Source organism: Dipodomys merriami, unplaced genomic scaffold (assembly GCF_024711535.1).
Source record: "Dipodomys merriami isolate MVZ:Mamm:240054 unplaced genomic scaffold, mDipMer1.0.p SCAF_148, whole genome shotgun sequence".
Classification (NCBI taxonomy): domain Eukaryota; kingdom Metazoa; phylum Chordata; class Mammalia; order Rodentia; family Heteromyidae; genus Dipodomys; species Dipodomys merriami.
In genome coordinates, this window is record NW_027202804.1 from 2,810,324 (window position 1) to 2,832,681 (window position 22,358).

Here is a 22,358-nt window from a genome sequence, read left to right on the forward strand (position 1 = left end):
ATTGAATTAATGAGCAGTGATGGTAGATTGGCAATGGCTGGATTACATTGGAATGTATTATAGGGGTTTACAGCAATGCTGGGAAAACAACACTGGAAAATGACAAGGATGTATCTCATCAGGCTTCTTAACTATTCAGCTGAGGCTTCAGCTGTGGTGTATGTTTTCCAATTAAGTGAAGATATCTCCTTCAGGACCATCTCGCTTCTTGTGTTACTCAGCTCTTTGATTTTTCCATTTGCAAAATCTTTTTTTTTTTTTTCCCAAAACCATAAATACTGGCTGTGGTGAAGTCACCCTGTGGTGGCCGACATTCTGGCTGCTTAAATTTCACCTGCAGAAACAAAACTTTGCTTCCTGTGAGTCAGGTCACCCCAGACCTGGCTTGGCCACCTGGCCTGCCACAAAAGTCAGCCCTGCCTACAAGGAGTTCCCCAGCTAAGATGTGAGGCTCATGATTATGTTGTATGGCATTGCACGGCAAGAAAATGGAGAAGCCACATTTTGAAAGATTGAATCGAGTCTTTATTAAAAGGCTAGTAAACCGGGCGCTGGTGGCTCACACCTATAATCCTAGGCTGAGATTCTGAGGATCACGGTTCAAAGCGACAGCGCCCAGGCCCAGAGTTCAAGCCCCATGACCGACAAAAAAAAAAAAGTTTAAAAGGCCAGTAAAGCTGGGTGCCGGTCGCTGAGTAGCCTAGCTACTCAGGAGGCTGAGATCTGAGGATCTCGGATCTCCTGTCCAGGCTGGACAGGAAAGTCTGTGAGACTCTTATCTACAATAAGCCACCAGAAAACCGGAAGTGGTGCTGTGACTCAAGTGGTAGAGCGCTCGCCTTGAGCTGAAGAGCACAGGGACAGCGTCCAGACCCAGAGTTCAAGCCCCACAATTGACAGGAAAAAAAAAAAGCCAGTGACTGCATGATGGACTCCTGTCTCAAAGATAGCAGCCCAGCAAATATTCTTAACATTGTTAGGAAACTGCGTCATGAAGGCTAGAGAGGAAAGAAAGAACAAAAACAAGACCAATAAACCAATTCAGCTCCAATGGAAAGCTGCAATGGGATGCCAAGGTGACTGGAGGTGGCAGGACATGGGAGATAGGACGCAAACAGAGACCTGCGGCATGGTGGCATGGCACCTGAGCTGGTCTGGGACTAAATAGTGTGGGGGGGCGGGGCAGGGGGCAGGGTCACAGGAAACTGGACTGACAGGTTTAGTAACCTATCATCCAAGACCCTGTCCCTGCCTCCAGGGATTCAGGCTCCCCTATCACCTGGGAGGTGAGGGCTTCACCTTCCCCCACCATGAAGACAAAATTCCAGAGCCTACCATCCCCCATGTGGCCAAGATGGCACCCAGCCAGACCTGATCTCCCTATTTCAATATGAAGCCAGCCAGGGTATACAAATCTATGAGACACTTATCCCAACAAAAATCTGGAACAGGAGGCATAGCTCAAGTGGTCAAGTACCAGCCTTGAGCAAAAAGGCAAAGAAAAGTGCAAGGCCCTGAGTTCAAGTCCCAGTACTTGCACACACAAAAATTAAATAAAATAAGTGATATGATAGATCAAAAAAGATGTAGAAAACTTACAGAAGTGATCCATGTGGCATTTAGAGAGCATGACATCCAGTAAATCAACAAAATACATTATTTTCAAGTTCCCATGGAAATGTAACGAGGTAGACCATTCTGTCTCACAAATCAAGTCTCAATAGATTTGAAAGCATTCAATTCACACAAAAGGGAAAAAAAAAGATATTCTCTGACAATAAGGGAGTTGAGCTAGAAATCAATAACAGACAGATTCTTAGCAAATCTTCAAGGCTAATTTTAGAGCAAAAATCTATCAAAGGCACAGGAGATATCATAAGATAAAATCATGAAGATATTGGGGTTGACACAGATTTCTTAAATACAACACCAAAAACACAGTGTCTTTGGGGTGGGGGTGGGGGTGGTCAGCTGTGGAGCTTGACCTGAGGGCCTGGGTACTGTACCTGAGCTTTTGTGCTCCAGGCTAGAACTCTACCACTTTAAGCCACTTTGCTACTTCCAGATTGCTGGTGGCTAATTGAAGATAATAGTCTGATGGGCTTTACTGCTCAGGTTGGCTTTAGACCTTGATCCTCAGATCTCAGCCTCCTAAGTAGCTGAGCCACCAGCACTCAGCTCACAAAGTCTCTCTTCTTTTTCTTTTGTCAGTTGTGGGGCTTGAACTCAGGGCCTGGGTGCTGTCCCTGAGCCTCTTTGTGCTCAAGATTAGAGTTCTACCTTCTTTCTTTTTCTTTTTCTTTTTTTTTGTCGGTTGTGGGGCCTGAACTCTGGGCCTGTCCCTCAGCTCTTCAGCTCAAGGCTAGCACTCTACCACTTGATCCACAGCACCACTTCTGGCTTTTTCTACTTATGTGGTGCTGAGGAATCAAACCCTGGGCCTCATGCATGCAGACAAGCACTCTATCACTGAGCCACCTTCCCAGCCCAAGTTCTACCTTTTCAGCCACAGGACCACTTCTAGGTTTTGAGTGCTTATTACAGGTAAGAGGCTCACCAAGACTTTTCTGCCAAGGCTGGCTTCAAACTGCGATCCTCAGATCTCAGCCTCCTGAGTAGCTAGGATTACAGATGTAAGCCACTTGTACCCAGTTACAAAGTCTCTTTTAATTCAAATCTATCCGTGTATATTTTGCATTGCTACAAAAGAAAAGGTTCCAAGTTAGGCACTGGTTGCTCACATAATCCTAGCTACTCAGGCGGCTGAAATCTGAGGATTCTACTTCAAAGTCAGTCTGGACAGGAAGGTCCAGCATATCTCCAATTAACCACCCAAAAGAGGAAGTAGAGGTGTGGCTCTTATGGTAGAGGGCTAGCCTTCAGTGGAAAAAGCCAAGCAAAAGGTGAATGGCACACACACACACACACACACACACACACACACACACACACACACACACACACACACACACACACACACACACACACACACACACACACACACACACACACACACACACACACACACACACACACACACACACACACACACACACACACACACACACACAGAGTTATCTGCTGCTGCCTTTATTCTTAATGAGCTGATGTAATGTACCTAGTCCTGTTGCCTAGCAAGCTCTGACCATTAGACAATGGTTTGGGGAACCCAAGCTGGGCACACACACACACACACACACACACACACACACACACACAGAGTTATCTGCTGCTGCCTTTATTCTTAATGAGCTGATGTAATGTCCCTAGTCCTGTTGCCTAGCAAGCTCTGACCATTAGACAATGGTTTGGGGAACCCAAGCTGGGTACTGCTTATTATTCTAAAATATGCAGATATTTTTGAGCTTACCTAGAACTTGGAAACAATAGATGAGCTTTAAGAACTTCCTCTTTCCAGATAAGGTTTAGCTCCTGCTAAATCTATCCATTTAGAAAGTCCCTAAGATTTTATCATTTCAGAGAGGACAGCAGTTTTGGATAAGTAGGCCCCCTTTAGGTCTCACTTCACTTGTAAATTAGCATCTGACCGGAGGTTTTATGGGAGGAAAGTTTAACACTGCTTCCTGATTTCAACTTCTAGCCTAGACCTTTTTTTTTTTTTTTTTTTTTTTTGGCCAGTCATGGGGCCTGAACTCTGGGTCTGGGCACTGTCCCTCAGCTTTTCAGCTCAAGGCTAGCGCTCTACCACTGGAGCCACAGCGCCACTTCCGGCTTTTTCTGTTTATGTGGTACTGAGGAATCGAACCCAGGGCCTCATGCTTGCAAGGCATGCACTCTACCGCTGAGCTACCTTCCCAGCCCTAGACCTTTTAATATTGATTAAAAATAATATAATTGCCAGGAGCTGGTGGCTCATGCCTGTAATCCTAGCTACTCAGGAGACTGAGATCTGAGGATCACGGTTCAAAGCCAGTCCAGGCAGGAAAGGCCATGAGACTCTTATCTCCAATTAACTACCAGAAACCGGACGTGGGGCTGTGGTAGAGTGGTCAACTGCTCACCTGGACCTGAATAGCTCGGGGACAGTGCCCAAGCCCAGAGTTCAAGCCCCACGACCGACAAACAAAAATTATATATAATATGTAATTATATATTATAATACATATATTATATGTAATTATATTGAAATATTAAATGAAAGAGTATTAGAATTTGCCAGAGAACCACATAGACATCCAGGTACAGAGAACAAAGAAAGGTTTATTGTTGGGAAAGGGGGCCGGCAAGACTCCTTCTTACAAGGGAGAAGTGAAAAGAAGCACTGGCTATTGTATGGGGTGACCTATATAACCTAGGGGGGTTAGGAGGAGCTAGAAGGGGCTAGGAGGCAGAGACCCCCCCCCCCAGTACAGGGGCTTCATCATGGCAGACTAGGATTTATGGCTGCTGTCTAAATAGTAGATAAGGGGTCCTGCAACTGCCCACACCTGAAGGTCACTCTAAGGGGCACTTGTTGCCTTCTATGGTGGTAGCTGCCCCAGAGAAGTGTCATCCAAGGTAAAGGGGGTTGGAAGTTGATTATTTACTGACTTTACTACTGGGCCTAGTGTTACCTAGGAAGGGAGCATGTTAAGCTGTGGAGAAGGGAAGGAGTGGACTAAGCTATGGGAAGGGACTCATTTAGTAAACATATATATATATATATACTATATAAATATATATATATATATTACCCTTATTCTGTCTCTCAGTACTACATTGCCTTGGGGTAGGAATTTTAATTTATCAATTGGGGCTATACATTGTGACTATCAGAGCATTAGAATCTGACAACAGGATTGTGCTCCTCCAATCTCTCTCTCTCTCTCTCTCTCTCCTCCAATCTCCCTCTCTCTCTCTCTCTCTCTCTCCCTCTCTCCCTCTCTCTCTCTCTCTCTCTCTCTCTCTCTCCCTCTCTCCCTCTCTCCCTCTCTCCCTCTCTCTCTCTCTCCCTCTCTCCCTCTCTCCCTCTCTCCCTCTCTCCCTCCCTCTCTCCCTCTCTCCCTCCCTCCCTCTCTCCCTCTCTCCCTCTCTCCCTCTCTCTCCCTCCCTCCCTCCCTCCCTCCCTCCCTCCCTCTCTCCCTCTCTCTCTCTCTCCCTCTCTCCCTCTCTCCCTCTCTCCTCTCTCTCTCTCTCTCTCTCTCTCTCTCTCTCTCTCTCTCTCTCTCTCTCTCTCTCTCTCTCTCTCTCTCTCCCTCTCTCCCTCTCTCCCTCTCTCCCTCTCTCCCTCTCTCCCTCTCTCCCTCTCTCTCTCTCTCTCTCTCTCTCTGCCATTTAAGCCACAGCTCCACTTCTAGCTTGAGATACTCGAAGCTCAGCCTCTGGAGTAGCTAGGATTACAGCTACAGTAGATTCCCCCCCCTTCCCCACACTCCCCCCACTCCCAAAGGTATTAAATAGCTAATAAAGAGAGAGTAGAAAGGTAGTCCTAAACAGAAAGCAGTAGTTAGATTGCCATCTGTGATGTAATAAAGAGAAAAAGCTAGTCTGTGAGGCCAGGAGTTAAAGCCGCCCCATCTCCATCCTTCCCCTCCCACAAACAAAAGAAACAAAGGTATTTTAAAGGGGTGGGGTCTTGCTGGACCTTGAAAACTCCTGACCTGGGCGGGGCTTGCCGCCTCTGTTGGCTCCAAACTGCTGAGTGCTCCGGCAGCATGGATCCCCCTACCTCCTCTAGTGGTAAGCTCTGGTCCACATTTTACTCTTTTTTTTTTTTTGAGGGGGGGGGGGGGGCTGGATGCATTCTTGTTAACTTGGCGGTTTCTAGAAGCTAAAGAACAAACATTAACCATTTCACCAGATGCAGGTGAGGGTTGGTGAAGTTTCCCTATAAAGTGCACCTGGGATCTGTGACTTTGATCACAAAAGACAGACAAGTCACAGGATGGTAAGAAAACTTGGTGGAGCTTTACTGAATAAGTAATCGAGCAAGCGGACAGGCAAGTAGGCATGCCGACAGACAAGCGGAAAGGCAGAGATTTTTGGACTCTTTCCAGATAAGGTTTGGCTGCTGCTACCACTAACCATTTAGAAAGTCATTAAGATTTTATCATTTCAGAGGGAAGGGTGGGTGTTCTCTAGGAGACACACACACAGAGTTCTTTGGTGGCGGGGCATTTATATTATAAAGGGAGGGGATCAGATTGACAGATAGGAAAAAGGAGTTTGTCACTCTCATTCACTCCTAGTGTTAGTACCCTTTCTAAGTTCCTGGCCCGTGGTCACCTTTCTGGTTATTTACACCTTCGGTCCACCCTTCTTTAGTTAATTTGGGGGAACATATCTCTAAAGAAGGGATACATCCTGCCAAACAAATATTACTGGGGTGAGAAATGCATCTCAGGAAGGAATGTGTCCTGTTGCCTCTTTTTTTTTTCTTTGCCAGTCCTGGGGTTTGAACTCAGGGCACTGTCCCTGAGCTTCTTTTGTTTAAGGCTAGCACTCTACTACTTAAGCTACAGGGCCACTTCCGTTTTTTTCTTTTTTCTTTCTTTCTTTCTTTCTTTTTTTTTTTGGTGGTGGTGGGGCCTGAGCTCTGGGCCTGGGCGCTGTCCCTCAGCTCTTCATCTCAAGGCTAGTGCTCTACCACTTGAGCCACAGCACAACTTCTGGCTTTTTCTGCTTATGTGGTGCTGAGGAATCGAACGCAGGGCCTCGTGCATGCAAGGCAAACACTACCACTGAGCCACCTTCCCAGCCCCATACTCCTTTTTTTTCTATGTATGTAGTACTCAGGAATCAAACCCAGGGCTTCATGCATGCTCTACCACTAAGCCACATTCCCAGCCCTGTTGTCTCTCTTTGAAGCAAAGACAGTGCTTCTATGTTTCTAAGCAACTTCTAAGTTGCCTTCACCAAGCCCCATTTTCCTTAATTATCCTGCCTCATTTTCTCCTAAAATGACTTTGGTCCTTTAGACTTAAGGGAAGTAGATGAATGATCATCTCCTGCATTTGCTCTAAGCTTACGTTTTTTAAGTTTCTGGCACCCATTTTTATACCATGCCTCATTTTCCCAAGTCTATCCTGCCTCACCTAGAGAGACACATTGTTTGGAAAGGGGGCTGTGGTAAACTGCTGAACCAAAACTTGCCAATGAAATGGAGGGGTGGGAGGGGCTGCAGGATGAGGAAGTAAGACATCAGTTAAGTGACAACTCTGGAACAAGGAAATCCCACCCTCAGCTCTCAACCTTTGGCGCCACGATCTTACAGGAAAGAAGTCCCGTCCATTAGAAAACCTCGTCAAGCACTCCAATCACCATCTTGAACAAAAGCCAGTCTCTGTGATCCCAAGTGGTACACCATGGCTGAGATGGTCTGGCTTCTCCTGGCATGTCTGTATCATATGCTTGCTTTCTCTGCCATATTTCTCTTCTAAAAACGTTCTTGTTACCACTACCATGTTCAGATTTTACCTTAATTCTTCTGTTGCCAGATGAAAGGACCTGAAGTCAACTTAGCCACCCTAAATATCTGTTAATTTATCTGATGTGTTGTATAGGAATATCTTACTCTGACTTGAATTTGCCAAAAAGTAATAGTATGTACTCTGTAATTCTATTAGAACTGCAGCTTTGATGTATTTTATTGACTCTTTTCATTTCTTTCATGAATTTTTTTTAAATTTTTTTTTGGGGGGTCCGGTCATGGGGCCTGAACTCTGGGCCTGGGCGCTGTCCCTCAGCTCTTCAGCTCAAGGCTAGCGCTCTACCACTTGAGCCACAACGCCACTTCCAGCTTTTTTCTTTTTGCTTATGTGGTGCTGAGGAATCAAACCCAGGGCCTCAGGCATGCAAGGCAAGTGCTCTACCACTGAGCCACCTTCCCAGCCCTCTTTCATGAATTTTACATGTTTCTTTTCATTAATTTCTTTCCTGTTGTTTCTCACACATACCCCAAGTAGTTTTGTGCCTTTTTCTGTAAATCCTGTTTGGAAACTTAGACCATTATCATTTCCCTCCTCTGTATATTTAAATATGTGCATATTCAACTTAGCATGACCTTAACTATATACCTAAAATAAAAGTATAGAGAATTATTGTGTCCACAGGCTTTAGTTTTCTCCTCTACGTTTTGAGACCAGGTATCTCTATAGCCTAGGCAAACCTAGAAGTCAATCCAGGCTGACTTCCAACTTCAGATTCTAAATCCATCTGCTTCAATGTCCCAAATGCTGAGATTGCAGGACCACACACAGAGCTGAAATCTTCATCTGTAATGCCACAAAAAGAAACCTGTCAAAGAAGGACCATTTTGAACCAACACCAAAGGAATACGCTTCAAGCATACTTTGACAAAAACCCTTATGTTGATAAAGCTACCCGGGAAAAACTATCCCAAGAACTTGACATTTCAGGAGCAAGCATTCAGGTAGGCATTCAATGTGTATGTGTGGGTGTCAGGCACTCTACAAGTTTGTGTGTGTGTGTGTGAATACTTGGGGTGTGTGTGTGTGTGTGTGTGTGTGGTGTGTGTGTGTGTGTGAGGCACTCTACAAGTTGAACCACAGCCCTACTTCCAGCTTTTTGGCAGTTAATTGGAGATAAGAGTGTCAGGCACTCTACAAGTTTGTGTGTGTGTGTGTGAATACTTGGGGGGTGTGTGTGTGTGTGTGTGTGTGTGTCACTCTACAAGTTGAACCACAGCCCTACTTCCAGCTTTTTGGCAGTTAATTGGAGATAAGAGTCTCACAGGCTTTTCTGCCCAGGCTAGCTTCTAACCACAATCCTCAGATCTGAGCCTCTTCAGTAGCTAGGAGGTGCAGATGTGAGCCACCTGTTAAATGCCCAGCTAGGCATTTAATTGTCATCAAGACAGAAAAGCTGGACTCAGCACTTTCAGGACTTTGCAATGAAGGATTTTCCTGTTATATAATAGTAAAACAAAATCATTTATACCTTTCAGCAATAGGAGAAAATTTTTTTTTTGGTCGGTTGTGGGGTTTGAAAATGGGTTTGGGCACTGTCCCTGTGCTCTTCAGCTCAAGGTGAGCACTCTACCACTTGAGTCACAGCGCCACTTCTGGTTTTCTAGTGGTTTTTATTGGAGATAAGAGTCTCACGGATTTTCCTGCCCAGGCTGGCTTTTTTGCTGGGGGCGGGAGGTGGGGGTCTACTTGTGGGGCTTGAACTCTGGGCCTGGGCACTGTCCCTCAGCTCTTCAGCTCAAGGCTAGTACTCTACCACTTGAGCCACAGCACCACTTCCGGCTTTTTTTCCCCTGCTTATGTGGTGCTGAGGAATCGAACCCACCTTCCTAGCCCCCGGGGCTGGCTTTGAACCGTGATCCTCAGATCTCAGCCTCCTGCGTAGCTAGGATTACAGGCTTGAGCCACTCGCACCTGGCTGGGAGAAATTATTGATGTGAAATCATTTGAAATAACTGAATTGTATTTTGAAATTTAGAGAATAAAGGATATTAGATTGCCATGATGATAATTGGTATCCTTAAAATTGGAATGCATATGGGGCTGGGAAGGGCTCAGTGGTAGAGCACTTGCCTTGCATGCATGAGGCCCTGGGTTCGATTCTCAGCACCACATAAGAAAAAAGCCGGAAGTGGCGCTGTGGCTCAAGTGGTAGAGCGCTAGCCTTGACAGCGCCCAGGCCCAGAGTTCAGGCCCCACAACCGGAAAAAATAAAAAAATAAAAAATAAAAATAAAAATAAATTAAAAAATTGGAATGCATATAACAGAAAAATGTTTAGGCCAGGCACTGGTAGCTCATGCCTGTAATCCTAACTACTCAGAGGGCTGAGATCTGAAGATCCCAGTTCAAAGCCAGCCCAAACAGAAAAGTCCATAAAACTTTTATCTCTGGGCTGGGAAGTTGGCTCAGTGGTAGAGCGCTTGCCTTGCATGACTGAGGCCCTGGGTTCGATTCCTCAGGACCACATAAGCAAAAAGAAAAAAGCCGGAAGTGGCGCCGTGGCTCAAGTGGTAGAGCGCTAGCCTTGAGCTGAAGAGCTGAGGAACAGCGCCCAGGCCCAGAGTTCAGGCCCCATGACCGGACCCCCCAAAAAAAAAAAAAAACTTTTATCTCTAATTAACCTACAAAAACTTGTACTATACTAGGTGAAAACAGTACTTAAATCAATAAAAATCCTGTAAAAAAATGTTTTTAGAGGAAAGTAATGAATTTTACTTTTGTGTGCATGCTGGTCCTAGGACTCAAACTCAGAGCCTTGGCCATGTCCCTGAGTTTTTTTGCTCATGGCTGGCCCTCTACCACTTGACCCACAGCTCCACTTTCAACTTTTTGGTGGTTAATTGAAGATTAGAGTCTCACAGACTTTTCTGCCCCAGCTGGCTTTGAACTATGATCCTAAAGTCTCAACTTCCTGAGTAGCTAGGATGACAGCCATGAGCCACTGGTACCTAGAATGATTTTTACTTTTTTGCTAAATGCATCCTCTCAATTAAATTATTGCCTATATGGACCTTGATGTAGGACATTGAGTGGAAACCATATTTTACTAATCTCATCTGTCTGTACTGGGTACAGCAGACACTCAAATCCTTGTAGCAAAAAGTATATCAGCAGGGCACTGGTGGCTCACACCAGTAATCCCATCTACTCAGGAGACTAAGATCTGAGGATTATGACATGATGCCAGCCCAGGCAGGAAACTCTATGAGACTCTTATCCCCAATTACCCAGCAAAGGGTCGTTGTAGAGGTATGACTGAAGTACATATATATACTGAGCTACTTGATTTTCTTCTTTTTCCACTTAGAATTGGTTTAGATCACAAAGACTAAAACAGAAAAAACTACATTATCAGAGCTATTTAGCAAAAGGCCACACCCAGAATCATGACCAGCCTCAGATGTGTACTCAAGGTAAGAATGTTGTGGTGCATGCTTGTATTCCTAGTACTCAGAATCCTGAAATGTGAGGATCAAAAGTTCAAAACCAGCTTGGGCTACATAGTAAGAGGGAGGAAGGGGGAAAGAGAGAAAGAAGATGATGAGGAAGAAAGAGAAAGTCAGGCATTGTTGGCTCACACTTATAATCCTAGCTACTCTGGAGGCTGAGATATGAGGATCATGGTTCAAAGACAGCTGAGGTAGGAAAATTGCTGAGACTCTTATCTCCAATTAACTACTAAAAAGCTGAAAAATGCTGTGGCTCAAAGTGACAAAGACCAGAACAAAAAAGAGTAGTAATAATTTAAAACAACAACAAAACTAGGCACCAGTAGCTTACACCTATAATCCTAGCTATTCAGGAGGCTAAGATCTGAGGGTCAAGATTCCTAGCCAACTCCAAATAACCACCAACAAGCTGGAAGTGGAGCTGTGGGTCAAGTGTTAGATTAGAGTACTTGCCTTAAGAGGAAAAGCTAAGCAGTAGTGCCCAGGCCATAAATTCAAGCCCCCCCAGTATTAAAAAAAAAAAAAAAAAAGAGTAGTATTACAAACCTTTTCTAAGTTGGGCTAGTGATTCATACCCATAATCCCCACCCTTGAAAGGCTGAGGCCGGAAGATTAGAGACCATCCTGGGCTGTGTGATAAGATTTAGCTCAGAAAAGTCAAAAGCTGGGTGGTAGTACCTGCCTATAATCCTAATACTGAAAGCTTAGGCAGGATTTTTAATTCAAGGCCAGCCTAGGCTGAGTAAGATCTCTGATTTAAGAAAAGAAAGATGCCAGGCACCTGTGACTCATACTCATACCTGTAATCCTAGCTTCTCTGGAAACTGAAATCTGAGGACTGAGGTTTGAAGCCAGCCTGGACAGGGAAGTCTTTGTGACTCTTATCTCCAATTAATCACCAAAAAGTCAGAAGCAGAGTGATGCTTCAAGTGGTAGAGGGCCAGCCTTGAGTGAAAAAGTGCCCAGGCCTTGAGTTCAAGCCCTAGTACTGGCACTAAAGTAAAATAAAAATAAACATTGTCCCTACTTGGCTGGAACAGGCAGGATCTTAGCAAGCAAGGCTCTAGATCTTATATAACTGCATTCCAAAGAGCTTCAGAAAGAATAAATGTCAGTATTATCCTCTGATCTGAAGGTGAAAATGGACCTTAAAAACCTCCTTTTTGCTTCTGTGTACTCCTGTAGAGCACTTATCACAAACAGCAGCCAGACAGCCCCACAAGCCCCTCACAGAAACTCAGGGGAAGAGTCCATTTCCTGAGATTGACACCAAAACCAGACTGGCTAATGGAACAGACCGTGGGTCATCAATTCAAGTAAGTTCTATGTCTCTGGGTAAGAATGGGCTACCTGGAAGTGGTCTCTGGAGCGTGATTGGGACTTTGGGCTAACATCACGGTCGTGGGAGAGAAAGGCCCGGTAACATCCAGCATTGCTTAAGTCACATTCCTGCAAAGGAAGGATGATTAAAACTGGAATTTAGCCCGGTGCTAAATTCCTGGCTCACACCTGTAATCCTAGCTACTCAGGAGGCTGAGATCTAAGGATTGTGGTTCAAAGCCAACCCAGAGGAGAGTTCATGAGACTCTTATCTCCAATAAACCACCAGAAAGCCAGAAGTGGCACTGTGGCTATAGTGGTAGAGCGCTTGCCTTGAGCTGAAGAGCTCAAAGACAGCACCCAGGCCCAGAGTTCAAATCCCATGACTGACCAAAAAGAAGAACGAAAGAAAACTGGAATGTAGCCAGGTGCCAGGGCACAGGCCTATAATCCTAGCTACTCAGGAGTCTGAGATCTGACAATCATGATTCAAAGCCACCCAGGGCAGAAAAATCCATGCGACTCTTCTCTCCAAATGAATTACCTAGAAAAAGCCAGAAGTGGTGCTGTGGCAAATGCTAGCCTTGAGCAAAAAGAAGCTTAAGGACAGCACATAGGCGCTGAATAAGGAGGGGGATGGGGAGGATTGGAATGTACTCATTCAGAATAACAAGCAGGACCAAAAAAAAACAAACAGCAACAACAACCAAAAAAACATATGAAAATACTGGGACTTGAATTAAGGGCCTCCTACTGTCACTTAGCACTTTTTGCTTGTGGCTGGTGAACTTTTTACTGGTTAGTTGGAGGTAAGTCTCTCAGACTTGCCTTCCCAAGCTGGCTTAATATCTTAATCCTCAGATCTCAGCCTCCTGAGTAGGTAGGATTACAGGCATGAGCCACTAGCACCCAGTTTTTTGTTGTTGTTGTTTTTGTTTTTGTTTTAGACTAGATATCACTATGTGGCCCAGGCTGGCTTGGAACTTGCAAAAGCCCAGCCTCAAGCTTCCTAAGTGTTGGGAATCGCTGTTTTGAGATGTCTCTCCTAGGCTCTTACAACCTTCCTTGTGTTGTCATTTGAAGCACAAGTTTGTGAACAATAATTTTCAACATTCCTGGCCTCTACCAAATAATAAGTAGTTAGGTGCAATCCTATCTACTCAGGAGGCTGAGATCAGAGGATCTCTGTTCATGCCAGCCTGAGCAGAGAAAGCTAAGGGACTCTTATTTCCAATTAACCAGCAAAAAAAAATGGAAGTGAGAGTACAAAACCCAATACTAACACACACACACACACACAAAGATACAAGTAGGATCATATCTGCCTTCCTACCCTCATTCATGACAACCAGAATTAGCTCTAGTTGAGAGACAAAATTGTCCATGCTGAGTACCTTGTACCTAAGTGACAGGGTTAGTGATTTAGGAAGCATAGCTTTATGTCTCAGAAACACCCCAAAACACTGTGTTTATAAATCCAAATCAGAATTCAAACATATAGAAAATATTTGTGTATATGCACAAAAAAGAAATATATATGTGTGTGTGTATATCTACGTGCGTGTGTGTGTGTGTGTACCATGTGAATAGGCCTTCTGTATATAGTGCTTTTGCTATACACAGAGTACAAGAAGTATGTTATTCTCAGAATATGGGAAGCAGAGCTGGAATTCCTTGTGTTTAATGATGTCTGTATCTCTGTGTTCTCCATTTAGACTTGGTTTCCAAAGGAAACTCTACTTCCTACACAGAGCACAAGAAAGCCCTTGGATTCCTGGGCAGATGACACAAATGGAAGCCCCAACCTGACCACTCACCAGCAACAGCTCAGCCTCTTCGCACACCCAGGTGGAGACCATGTTCCTAACTTCTCTGGCATACAGAATTCTGCACCTCCTCAATATTATGTTTCTTGGGATTCCTTGTGGACCGAAGAACCAAATAACACACTCTTCCTGCTTACCCAGAAAGCACTAGGAGGAGAGACCCTCAACCCCCCTCCAGAACCACTGACCCCGGGAAAAGATGTGTCCAAAACCCAGGTGCCTTCCTGGCATCAATACAACACTAGCCCAGGAGACCTGCAGCCTCTTTGTGCTCACGAAGAACAGCCATCTATGGATGTGGAGTCCCCCGACATATCTTACATTATGCAATGGTGGGACAAAGGCCGCCAGGAATTGATTGCCGAGTGGGAGCCTAAGGAACACTGAGGCAGGTATGTGGCAGGGGTCAGAAAGAGGACCCTCCAGAATTTGTGATCCCAGCTACTCAGGAGGCTGACATCTGAGAATTTGAGAATCACAGTCCAAAGCCGGACAGGGCAGACAAATCCGTAAAACTCTTATTTCCAATGAACCACCAAGAAGCCAGAAGTAGGGTTATGGTTCAAGAAGAGGTAGAGCACCAGCCTTGAACAAAAATGCTCAGGGACAGCGCCTACACCCCCAGTTCAACCCCAGGACTGGCATCAAAAACAAAAAAGGATCTCACCAACCCCCATAACAGGGAAGATTATGGGGCTCTGATCTGTGTGCTGGAGGCTCATAGTACAGCTTGAGCTCCAGCAGGAGAAAGGTGTTATTGCCAGAAACTCCTTTTCTTTGAATGCAGTCAGGTACCAAAGCCTGGAGGAGGCTTCCTTCTCTGTGCACACCGGTTCTGCTCCCTCCCCACTTCAGTAAGTGAAGGACTGTGTCCAAGCTCCACACTGCCTTCAGAAACTCCCAGGATGGGGGCTGGGAATGTGGCCTAGTGGTACAGTTCTTCCTAGCATGCATGAAGCCCTGGGTTCAATTCCTCAGTATCACATAAACAGAAAAAGCCGGTAGTGGCACTGTGGCTCAAGTAGTAGAGTGCTAGCAAAAGAAGCTCAGGGACAGTGCCCAGGCCATGAGTTCAAGCCCCAGGAGAAGGAAGGAAGGAAGGAAGGAAGGATCTATCTTCTAGGATGAAAACGTCTCAAACTCCAGCTGAGCCATGACAATGAGAACACATCTACAAGAGACACATCAGCATTTCTTCCCTTCTGGCAAAGTTGCAATTAGTATGATGTGTGCAGAAAATAAGTGGATATTATATTTCCTGGTAATGTGTCTTTATAAGTGAGCTTTAACTGGGAGAAAATGAGGGAGAGGTGACACTGTTAGAAATGTGCCGGGCACTGGTGGCTCACTCCTGTAATCCTAGCTACTCAGGAGGCTGAGATCTGAGGATTTCGGTTCAAAACCAGCCCATGGCAGGAAAGTAGTCCGTGAGATTCTTTTTTTTTGTGGGGGGGGTGGTCCAGTCGTGGGGCCTGAACTGTGGGCCCGAGTGCTGTCCCTCAGCTCTTCAGTTCAAGGCTAGCGCTCTACCACTTGAGCCACAGCCCCACTTCCGGCTTTTTTCTTTTTGCTTATGTGGTGCTGAGGAATCAAACCCAGGGCCTCATGCATACAAGGCAAGCACTCTACCACTGAGCCACCTTTCCAGCCCCAGTCTGTGAGATTCTTATCTCCAACAAACTACCAGAAAACCAGAAGTGGTGCTGTGGCTCAATTGGTAGAGCGCTTGCCTTGAGCTGAAGAGCGCCCAGGCCCAGAGTTCAATCCCACGACCAACAACAAAAAATTTTTTTAAAGAAAGAAATGTACTCATTACCTGACTTCTATAACTGTAGCCCCTCTGTATATCACCTTTACAATAAAATTTAATTGATTTAAAAAGTGAGATTTTTCTCCCAAGAGTATCTGAGGGTTTGAGCTAAGGACTGAAAACTACCTCAGCATCCCCTAAGGGAATGAGTTAAGCACCACGCCAATAGCTCACACCTGTAATCTTAGCTGTTCAGGAAGCTGAGATCAAAGTCCAAAAAATCAGCCAGAGCCGAAATGTCCATGAGACACTTATCTCCAGCTAACCAGCAAAATGCCAGAAGTGGAGGTATAGCTCAAGTGGTGGGGCACTAATCTTGAAGAACAACAAAAGGCAAATGAGAGCACCAGGCTCCAGGTTTAAGCCCCAGTCCTAGCACAATCAAATCAACCAATATATAAGGGAATGAGTCAAGTTGGTGAAGGAGCTGTCCATCATAATTGAGTGGTTTTTCCGCCATTTTGACCATTTAAAAATAAAACTTGCAAGGTAATCACTGAATGTAGTTCTGGCCACTTGTCTCCAAATGCTAAATAAGGACAAGTGACAAAGGGCAGAGAAAGGTTTATTAACAAGGTGGCCATAGGAAGAGAGCAGATCTTCAGGGTTCAACATTGGCCTCAAGCAGGAAGAATTGAGGAAAGGGTAAGGTATGCAGGGTTAAAACAGCCCCTCGTCAAAGGTGTGGCCTACGGGCTGGGAATGTGGCTTAGTAGTAGAGTGCTTGCCTAGCATGCATAAAGCCCTGAGTTTGAATTCCTCAGTACCTCAGTACCTTGTAAACAAAAGGCTAAACGTGGTGCTTTGGCTCAAGTGGTAGAGTGCTAGCCTTGAGCAAAAGAAGCTCAGGGACAGTGCCCAGGCCCTGAGTTCAAGCCCCAGGACTGGAAAAAAAAAAAAAAAAAAGTGTGGTCTACTTGGCCAGTGTCTCTGTCTCTGGAGGAGTTCCTGAGAAGTTTTAACACTAACTTTGGAACAGAATAGGAACAAGTTACCTGGGGGTGATATGAGTTTTGGGCTGGTTTTTTGTTTTGTTTTCTTTTGCCAGTCCTGGGGCTTGAACTCTGGACCTGAGTGCTGTCCCTAAGCTTCTTTTGCTCAAGGTGAGTGCTCTACCATTTGAGCCACAGTGCCACTTCTGTGTTGATCTTAGCTTCCTGAGTAGCTAAGATTACAGGTGTGAGCCACTGGCGTAGTGCTTCACTCATTCCTTTAATGATGCTGAGGTAGTTTTCAGTCCTTAGCTCAAACCTTCAGATACTCTTGGGAGAAAAAGCTCACCTTTTTTTTTTTTTTTTTTTTTTTTAGGACTTTATTGGAGATAAGAGTTTCATGAACTTTCCTGCCTGGGCTGGCTTCGAACTGTAATCCTTAGATCTCAGCCTCCTGAGTAGCTCTGATTACAGACTGGTGTGAACCACCAGCGCCTGGCTGGGATATTTTCTCTCCCACCCCACCCCCAATAAGCCAACGTTAATGGGGTATTATTTCATATTTATATAGTGCCTTCTTCAAGATGGGCTATTACCTTTAAGATGGTAAGAAGGGTTTGCGTGTTAGAGGGGCCATTTGCCTTCCATATAAGATACTTATCAATGACTTCTCTTTGCTGGAGCTGAAGGTGACTATAAAATGACTACATCAGAATACTGATCAGCTGAGCACCAGTGGCTCTCGCTTGTAATACTAGCTACTCAGGAGGCTGAGATCTGAGGATCTTGGTTCAAAGCTAGCCTGGGCAGGAAAGTCTGTGACTTGTCCAATGAACCACCAAAAAGCCAGAAATGGAACTGTGGTACAAGTGGGAGAATGCTAGTCTTCAGAGGGAAGGCTAAGCAATAGCATCCTGGTCCTGAGTTCAAGGCCTCCCAGTACAGGCCCCCACACAAATAGTAATACAAGGCTTTAGTAGTTGGCCATGGTGGTTCACATCTATAATCCCAGCCCTTGAGAAACTGAGACAGGAAAATTAGAAGTTAGAGGCTGGGCTGTGTATGGAGATTTAGCTCAAAAGATTCAAATAAAAGCTGGGTGTGGTAGTACCTGCCATTAATCCTAACACTGAAAGCTTAGGTAGAATTTTGAATTCAAGGGCGCCAGGTCTGGAGAGAGATCTGGCTTACCTCCAATTAACTACCAAAAATCTGAAAGTGGAATTGTGCCTTAAGCGGTAGAGGGCCAACACAAAGCAAAAAAAGTTAAGGGATAGCACCTAGGTGCTGAGTTCAAACCCCAGTATTCACATTCACTCACACACACACTCAGGAAAAACAAAAACAGGCTCACACCTGTGCTCAGGAAGCTGAGATCCGAGGATTGAAGTTTGAAGCTAGCCAGGGCAGGAAAGTCTGTGGGACTCTTATCTCCGATAAACAGAAAAAGCCAGAAGTAGAGCTGAAGCTTAAGAGGTAGAGTGCTAGCCTTGAGCACAAAAGCTCAGGGACAGTGTCCAGGCCCTGTGTTCAAGCCCTAGGAACATTACAAAACACAAACACAAGAAAAAATAGAATTTGTTCCCTTGCATTTACCTAATGTGTTCAAAATAAATCCTCACACCAATAAATCCTTTTCTCCCTTAGATTTGTTTTCCTTCTTTGCTGATTAAACTGTTCTAGCCAGGCACTAGTGGCTCATACCTGTAATTCTAGCTACTTAGGAGGCCAAGATCTGAAGACTGCAGTTCTAAGCCAAGGCAGGCAGGAAAGTCTGTGAGACTCTTATTAGTACAAAAGCATTAAAATAGATGATCACTAGAAAGCTAGGCACTAGTAGCTCACATCTGTAATCTTTACTCTTAGCTACTCAGAAGGCTGACATCTGAGGATGGTAGTTCAAAGCCAGACCAAGTAGGAAAGTCATAGAAAGTCATAAATTCATATATGTATATAAATATATATGAAGAGTATTTGTGAGTGCCTAATAGAAGATAGGATTTTATTTTATTTTTTGGTCCAAGACGGGAACTCCAATTCACACTCAGTACCAGGAGCTTTTGTTCATTGGCTAGTGCTCTAACAGCTAAGCCACGCCTCCAACCCTGAAGATAGGTTTTTAAAAGGCATGCCCTAAAGAAATCAAAAGGGCACGATTAGGGTGGGCAACTGAGTATTTTTAAGAGCTTCACATTTCATCTCTTGGAAAGACCCTGGATTATTAGACTTCTGCTCAGGACTGGCCCTCTCCCACTGGAGCCAGGTCTCCATCTCACAGACAAGCTCCTCCATGGCTTCTAACAGTGAGTGCATTTGATAGAGCTTTTTGAGATTGTTTCTAAAACTATTAAGGTTCTATGAAGGTTATTGTTCCCCTTCTGTGGCATTAGGGATGGAACTCAGGAGTTTGCCACCAAGTAGAATTTCTTCATACTATGTTTGTCTTGTTTGGCGGCTTTGTGCCATACTGGGGCTTGAACTCAGGATACCCTCTTCTTCTGGCTTGGCTTTTTCACTGAAGGCTACATACCTCTACCACTTGAGATATAATCTCCACAGGGCTGGCTATGTGTTAGCTATTATTAATTAAAACTGTTCTTTTTTACTCAAGGCAAGAGCTCTAGCACTTGAGCCGTAGCTTCACTTCCGGCTTTTTAGTGGTTCACTGGAGATAAGACTTTTACAGACTTTTTCTACTGGAGCTGGCTTTGAACCATGATCCTTAGATCTCAGCCTTCTGAGTAACTAGGATTACAGGCATGAGCTACTGGCACTGGGCTCTTAAAGCTATTTTTAAGAAGAAAGGTATAGAAATAATAAGACTTTTATATTTTAAAAAAAGCCAATGTATTCATCACTCAACTTTAATGAATAATGGCCAGCAATCAGCCAGTCCTGTGGAGATGTGGCCCAAGTGCTAGAGCTGTAGCCTTCAGTGAAAAAGCCAGAAGAGGTCCTGAGTTCATGCCCCACTTCTGGCACCAAAAGAAAAAGAAAGCTTTAAGTGCTAGACATGGTGGTATACATCTGTAAGCCCAGATCTTATGAGGCTGAGGAAGGGTAGTCTGGAGTCCTATACTTCAGTCTGGGCTATTGGCAGACCCTAACTCAAAACACTCAAAAACAAAAAGGAAAAAAATCTGCAAATCATTCAAGTCTACTACATACAAGTATAAATATTCTAGGTTATCTGTGCAGCTTTATTTTTGTCAGAAATATTGTAGATACTTTCATATCTGAAATACTTGTTGCTCATTTAAGTATAAGGGATTGAACCCAGAGCCTTCCTTGCACTTTCTAGAAACTCTGCCACTTGAGCCACACCTCCAGTTCTTTTCCTGCTTTCGGACTTGAATTGAGGGTCTCTGGCTTTTTCTTGCCCCCTCCCTCCCACCTCAAGGCTGATGCTCTATCACTTGAGCCACAACTCCACTTCCAGCTAGTTAGTTGGAGGTAAGAGTCTCACAGATTTTTCTGAGCTGTCTTTCAAACCATGATCCTCAGATCTTAACTGCTTGTATAGTTAGGATTATAGGCATCCAACTTACAATTTTTTCTTAATACAATATTGAGTTTTGATCAGGGTTGATCCATACTGCCATCTTTCTATCAGATGAAGCTACACCTGGCTTATTGATTTAAATGAACCCTCCCCAGCTACTCAGGAAATTTGAGATCTGAGGATCAAGTTTAGGAGCCAGCCGGGGCAGACAAATCTAAGAGATTCCAATTAATCTCCAATTAACTAGCAAAAAAATTGGAGACCTGGTTCACATGTCAGTGCACTAATCTTGAGCAGAAAAAACTGAGCAAGGGGTGAGGCCCTGAATTCAAGAGCTGGGGAAAAATTTTTTTTGTCTCATTAAGTTTTTGCTTGAACCCAAGATCCTTTCTAATCTCCACTCATTCCCAACCTCCACTTTCAGAGTAGCTGGATTACAGGTGAGAGCTACCTCATTCACGCAGCCTGAAACTCTCAGAACTCTTTGGTAGTACTAGGGCTTGAACCCAAGCCTTTCCTCCAGCTCTTGATCAGCTTTTTCCCTCAAGACTAGTGCTCTACCACTAGAGGCAAACCTCTACTTCCCACTCTTGGGTGGTTAATTGATGATAATCTTACAGCCTTTTCTGCCTCGACTGGATCTGAGTAGCTAGGATTACAGTTGTGAGCCACCTAGTTTTGTTCTTGACATAGAAACTTGCTAACTAGCCAGGGCGCCGGTGGCTCACGCCTGTAATCCTAGCTACTAAGGAGGCTGAGATCTGAGGATCGCGGTTCAAAGCCAGCCCGGGCAGGAGAGACCATGAGACTCCTATCTCCAATAAACCACCAGAAAACCGTAAGTGGCGCTCAAGTGGTAGAGCGCTCGCCTTGAGCTGAAGAGCTGAGGGACAGCGCCCAGGCCCAGAGTTCAAGCCCCACGACCGACAAAAAAAAAAAAAAGAAACTTGCTAACTGCCCTGGCTGGTCTTATATCCTGATTCTCCTGCTTCAGCTTCCTTAGTATATAGTACTACACCCTACCCTCCACCCACCCAGCTACTAACTCTATTTTAACCTTTTCTTTTGTCCATTATGGGACTTGAACTCAGGACATGGGCACTGTCCCTGAGCTCCCCACCACCACCACCACCACCGCCCCCCCTCAAGGCTAGCACTCTATTTTGAGTCACAGCACCACTTCCAGTTTTCAGGTGGTTAATTGGAAGGAAGAGTCTCACCAACTTTCCTGCCCTGGCTGGCTTCAAATCTGGATCCTCAGATCTCAACCTCCTGAGTAGCGAGGATTACAGGCATCACTCACCAGCACCTGGCTGTTTTAACATTTTATTTGGTCTGGGTATTATCAGTTTTTTTCAATGCTTTTTTTCCCCCTGCTTATACTTTGTAAAATTCTCCAGGTGAAAGAGGTCCCAAAAACAAAAGTGGCCCAAGGAGAAAAGGATGCACAAAACAACGACACAAATTTACTAAGGAACAACTGCAAGAACTTGGTGATCTATTCCATCAGATACCATACCCTGATTTTACAAGCAAAGAAGAACTGGCGAAAAAATTCCATTGTCCAGTGCATGTAATTGGTGTAAGTTCAAGACCTCGCACCCGTGTTTCTTATATAGTTAAAAAGCTGAGTGGGAACAGAGGAATGTTAATGTGATAGAGGGAGTAGAGTCATTCAGAGATCCATGAGTGTGTACAAATATCACAATGAAACTCCCTTATCTTATATATATTATCTCAAAAATGTAATTTTTTTTTTTGGGTCCGGTTGTGGGGCCTGAACTCTGGGCCTGGGTGCTGTCCCTCAGCTCTTCCGATTAAGGCTAATGCTCTACCACTTGAGCCACAGCGCTACTTCCGGCTTTTTTCTTTTTTTGCTTATGTGGTGCTGAGGAATCCAACCCAGGGCCTCATGCTTGCAAGGCAAGCACTCTACCACTGAGCCACCTTCCCAGCCCCCCAAAATATAATTTTGTGTGTGTGCCAGTACTGAGGCTTGAACTCAAGGCCTAGGCACTGTCCTGTAACTTTTTTTTTTTTTTTTTTTTTTTTGTCGGTCGTGGGGCTTGAACTCTGGGCCTGGGCCTTGT

At 44.8% G+C, this 22,358-nt stretch overlaps 1 protein-coding gene across 1 annotated transcript; it reads left to right on the top strand.

The window, feature by feature from the left end:
* Window positions 1-5,553: 5,553 nt before the first annotated feature.
* Window positions 5,554-21,753, top strand: LOC138826695 (double homeobox protein B-like). The gene is made up of 6 exons (XM_070021937.1): window positions 5,554-5,679; window positions 8,187-8,371; window positions 10,737-10,842; window positions 12,064-12,194; window positions 13,914-14,416; window positions 21,669-21,753. Exons 1-5 carry the CDS (start codon window positions 5,655-5,657, stop codon window positions 14,409-14,411), a joined length of 945 nt encoding a protein of 314 aa, XP_069878038.1. The 5' UTR covers window positions 5,554-5,654; the 3' UTR covers window positions 14,412-14,416; window positions 21,669-21,753.
* Window positions 21,754-22,358: the final 605 nt, after the last annotated feature.